At 47.6% G+C, this 4,775-nt stretch overlaps 1 protein-coding gene across 1 annotated transcript in view; it reads right to left on the bottom strand.

Annotated features, from left to right (window-relative positions):
- pik3c2b (phosphatidylinositol-4-phosphate 3-kinase, catalytic subunit type 2 beta) overlaps window positions 1-4,775 on the bottom strand; it is a 23,424-nt gene that overhangs the window by 1,019 nt on the left and 17,630 nt on the right. Inside the window, exons 21-31 of the mRNA XM_008408229.2 lie at window positions 4,595-4,688; window positions 4,390-4,519; window positions 4,111-4,247; window positions 3,853-4,022; window positions 3,622-3,778; window positions 2,828-2,937; window positions 1,764-1,959; window positions 1,548-1,672; window positions 1,355-1,472; window positions 756-831; window positions 565-671 (exon numbers count right to left, since the gene is read on the bottom strand). Of these exons, the coding sequence (XP_008406451.1) occupies window positions 565-671; window positions 756-831; window positions 1,355-1,472; window positions 1,548-1,672; window positions 1,764-1,959; window positions 2,828-2,937; window positions 3,622-3,778; window positions 3,853-4,022; window positions 4,111-4,247; window positions 4,390-4,519; window positions 4,595-4,688 (1,420 nt within the window). The remainder of the gene's footprint in view (window positions 1-564; window positions 672-755; window positions 832-1,354; window positions 1,473-1,547; window positions 1,673-1,763; window positions 1,960-2,827; window positions 2,938-3,621; window positions 3,779-3,852; window positions 4,023-4,110; window positions 4,248-4,389; window positions 4,520-4,594; window positions 4,689-4,775) is intronic.

Genomic DNA, 4,775 nt, shown 5'->3' with positions numbered 1-4,775 from the left:
CATTAGCTTGTGCTAATTTGTTACGTTTAGCTGAAAAGCATTAGCTTGTGCTAATTTGTTACATTTAGCTGTATAGCATTAGCTTGTGCTAATTTTTTGTGTTTAGCAGTTCAGTACTAGTTTGCGCTAATTTTATCTAGTTTTAACTGTACAGTTTTTTGTTGTTTAGCGTTGGTGAAGTTAGGATTCTTGCTTAGCGAATTAGTGGTTAGTGAACATAATTCTTTGGTTAGCTTTGCTCATCCCTGGCAATAACTTCAGCCAATTTTACATATATTCTCCATTACTTTCAAAATGCCAATCAGTTAAAGGAAACATGAGATCAAGAAAACAAACTATTTCTATTGAGATCTGACACCAGACACATTCATCTAATTGGAGATCTTAGTCCAAAAATTAACTAAAAAATGATTTTCCCATGACAAACACGGTGGCCATCTTGAAAAAAAAAAAAAAAAATCAGTTAATATGATTTCTATGGGTCCAACTACGCATGACTTGACACTGAAAGTCTTCATCAGGACCCAACAGAACCTGAAATCAGAACCTGGGTACGGTACTGACCAGGCCTCTGATGTGGATCACCATGATGAACAGCTTATCGTTCTTGTAGGAAATGGACAGCTTGACCTCTCCGAGCTCCGTTCCTGCAGCTGGAGACCACAACACCTCTGCAACGCACACACAGCAGGAAGCGCCTGTTACCATGGTGACCACATGGATCCGTCCAATCCCGGAGCAGCAAGGGACCGTACCTGCAGGTTTGCTGCTGCCCCCTGCGGTTCGTTCGTCTCTGGACAGAGGGTGGAAGAAGGTGTAGACCAGATCACACTGAAAACACACACACACACACACACACATGATGTGTGACAGCAGAGACCCGACTGACGGGTCCACCAGAACCCTGCAGAACCTCCAAGATAAACAGAACATCTGCTGCGGCCTGATAGGACGCTCACACCCACTCTGACATGGAGCCACATTCTTCATGTTTCTGTAAAAATCCTTCAGGTGTGAATGAGAGCATGAATGTCACTTCAATTTCAGAACGACGGCCATTTTTAAAGATGGCTGCCGTTTGAGCCTTTTAAACCAATTGTTGCTATAAAATCTGATCCATTTTCATGACTTGGATGAACTTTCAAAGGCAGAAACCAGTCCGTTAACCTTCATCAGTCGTCAACTGTAATGGCTGACATCTTGAGCTCCCACTCATTTTTAAGATGCATTTATTGTTTCAGAAGATGCATTTATTGTTTCAGTGTTAGTTTATGATCCACATATGAAAGGTTTTGCTGAAATATTAAATTATGCCAAGCATTACTACAGCAGCCTGGACTGCAGCCCGACCCACCTGAGCCACCTCCGGCGCCGCGTGGATCAGGTGCCACACGTAGCCGTTCAGCTCGTCTTTCCTCCGGTCCGCCGTCGCCTCGCTTCGGGAACGGCCAATCACAAAGCGGCTGGGGAAACTGGGCGGGGCCAAGAAGACAGTTAGAACCTTTAACCCATCTGGGTTAGCAAAGCCAGGAGGGGCCAGAGGATACCTGGGCAGCTTGGAGGAGGGGAAGACGAGCCGCAGCTTGCTGTGAAGTTCCTGGAACTCCTCGAAAGTCCTCTGAACCAGCTGCACCTCCTGCTGAGCTTCACGCTCCACCTTCACTACAAACGCCTGGAGGGCCAGAGAGAGACAGGTTGTGCCGCATCAGACGTGCTGCGCCGCATCAGACAGCAGCGTCCCGTCCCGGCGGCTCGGTACTCACGTAGCCCTTGTTGGCGAAGCGGATGTGTCTGCAGATGTAGAGGTTCTTGATGACGCCGTCGCTCCTCGCCGTGTGGATCCGGGGAGCGAAGGACAGCGCGGGTCGGTCCTCCGACGAAGCGAACTTCATCTGGGCCAGGTTATGGATGAAGAAGTTCAGCTTGGTGGCGACGCTGCCCAGACTGGACTCAATCAGCCTGGAGGAGGAGGAGACACAGCTGGGTCAGAGGTCACAGAGATCCAGACCAGTCCAACCAGGTGTCATGCCATAGCTGTGACCGTAGGAGGCGCTGTTGCATTTTTATACTACGCCAAAACCATAAGTTACGCAAGGGGGGAAACGAAAAAAGAAAAGAACGAAGAAGAAGCTGACCAAAAATAAAAAAACAATAAAAACATTTGATATTATATTTCCATAATAACCATAGAAAGTCAGAATATGATGGCTGTTATCAGATATTGTAATCAAACTGCTACTTACAGTAAAATAATAAACTCTACTAAAGCATTTAATGTTTTTCCTCAGGTGTTTTTCCTGAGAGTCTCTTAAAAATATAGTCTGTGTTTTCAGAAAAGTTGAGCCGACTGTCCAGGAACGAACACGATGTGTTTAAAATGTGCCACAATTTCAATAAGTTGGCCATCGAGAGGAGCTGGATCGCTTTAAGGTTTTATGTCATTTAATTAGCTCTTAAGAAAATGAAGAAAATAAGATATTAGAGAATTAATACTCCAAGAATGCTAGAATTAATAAAGATTCTGATTTAGTGACGTATTCATGTTGGCTGCGTTACCACCCCCAAGCCACTAGAGGCAGTAGCAGAACCCAAAGGATTCAAATAAGAGGCAGACTTAGAAGTAGAAATCTACAGAAAGTGTTAAGAACTGTGAGATGTGCTGAAGTAAATAAGAGAGAAATTCAAAAACATGCTAAGAAATATCAGATTTCAAAAGAAAATAAAAACAGGAGACCATGGATAATATTCCATTCTCATTTCCAAATATGGTATGGGTCCGCCTGCCCCTTCCTGTCAGCTGCTGCAGTGTGCTCAGGTGGAGGCGTACCTGGTGAAGTAGGTAGTGGCATCAGCCTCCGACTCGTGAGGCCTCAGAGCGTCGTAGACGTATTTCAGATCGTCCAGATCTGACAGTTCAGGAATCCCACAGGAGAGCATCTGCAAGCAGAAACACTGCTGAAGCTTCTGGATCAGCAGAAGTTCTGCTCGCCCACGGCTCTCAAAAGTACAGCAGGAGTGACCAAACCGCGGCCCGGCGCCGTTTACAGGGCGACTGAGCAGAATTCAAGAACAGCTTAAATTTGGATTTGTCAGTTCAATTAGTTTGATGCATCAAAAACAATGTTAGGGTGAAACTTTCACTGATGCTCAAAACAGGAACGACTAAAAAATGGGAAATGCAAAGTGCAAGGCAAAGCTTTGACCCAGAAGCTTCCAGACTCAGGAACACACATTTAACAAACTTAGCAAAATAAAGCAGGCGTGACACTCAGACAAAAAGAATCTTGATCAATGATCAATCTGATTGGTTTTTTCTGCAAGACGTTTTTAGCTTCACATCCATGATTTATGCTTCTCAGGGATCTTTTACTTCATCAAAACATTGACTGTTTATCGAGTGTTGAGTAAAAACAAACAAAAAGTAAATTTTTGTGATTATAATTAAAAAGAAAAATGCAAAAATCTAGTGGCCCCTGAAGTATCTTCAACCTGACAAATCATTCGGACGCCAGATTCCTCCACGATAAACCTTCAACAGCCACAGGGTCCACCGTTTGGGTCGCTCGTGTGCGACTCCAGAACCGGTTGGTACCGTCTGATCGGAGGTGTGTGTGCTCTCACCAGGCCCAGCAGGTTGAGGAACAGGTGAGTGTGTTTGCGGATCAGGTTGTACGCATCGCAGCACAGGTCAACGAACTCGTGGAAGCGGCTGGAAGGTTTGTCCCCCCCGTTGATGACGTACGCCATGTCGGAGGTGAAGACGAAGGGGGCGCGGTCCCTGCAGAGGCAGCCATGACGATGAGCGTCTGTGATCAGGCGTTCTGCTGAAAGGCGACATCGCCGGCCTCTCACCGCTTGATGTTGCCGAACATCTGGGCGTGTCCCAGGAACTTCCCGAAGTCGATGTGGAACATGTGGCCGCTCGTCTTCAGCATGATGTTGTCATTGTGGCGGTCACAGATTCCCAGGATGTAGGTCGCCACGCAGCAGCCGGCGCACGAGTAGATGAAGTTCTCCACCGCCTGAGAGAAAGAAAGGGTGTTAGTTCAACTTCCTGTTCCAGCTGGGGACCTTCAGAGTAAAAGCCTGGACGTGAGCAGGAAGTGCTACCTTGTCGTATTGCTCGTCAGTCGGGTTGTGCTTCTGCAGCCAGTCGGCCAGCGTCCGGTCCTTGAAGGATCCTGTGACTCCATGTTCCACCTGGATCTTCCTCAAGGTGTCTGCGTGAGGAATCATCTCCACCATACCTGGAGACAGGCAACACACCAGTCTGTCACACCCGGAGACACGTAACTCAAACAGGTTTCAGCTGTCCTCCTGACTCTGACTGTAGCCTGGTCACTTCACCTGTCCTCCACCTGCTGACCAGGTGTGCGCCTGTCGCCTCACCTCGTCCTCTGCCTGTGGAGAAGCATTTGAAGATGACCATCCTCATGTCCAGCCCCTCCTGGATCCAGATCTTGTTCATGATGCGGATCATCTGCAGGGTCAGCATGTCCTGTCGCAGGTCGTCTCCTGACTGCACACAGAGAGAGACGTCAGTCCTCACAGGCACCCAGGTGTGGGCTTACCTGTGGAAGCTGGCAGGCAATACCTTGAAGATGACATTGATGTTGTCTCCGCGGGGGTCCAGGTTCTGGAAGGACAGTTTCAGAGGAACGGCGTTGGAGTTGAAGAAGGAACAAGACTGAAACGGAGAGAGAAGAAAGATTCGCAAATCAAACCACCCAACCTGTTCCCCTCCTGGCCTGTGGGGGCGCTGCACCAAGAACCAC

The sequence above is a fragment of the Poecilia reticulata genome, linkage group LG5, assembly GCF_000633615.1.
Source record: "Poecilia reticulata strain Guanapo linkage group LG5, Guppy_female_1.0+MT, whole genome shotgun sequence".
Taxonomy (NCBI): Eukaryota; Metazoa; Chordata; class Actinopteri; order Cyprinodontiformes; family Poeciliidae; genus Poecilia; species Poecilia reticulata.
This window is presented reverse-complemented; position numbering and strand designations above follow the sequence as displayed.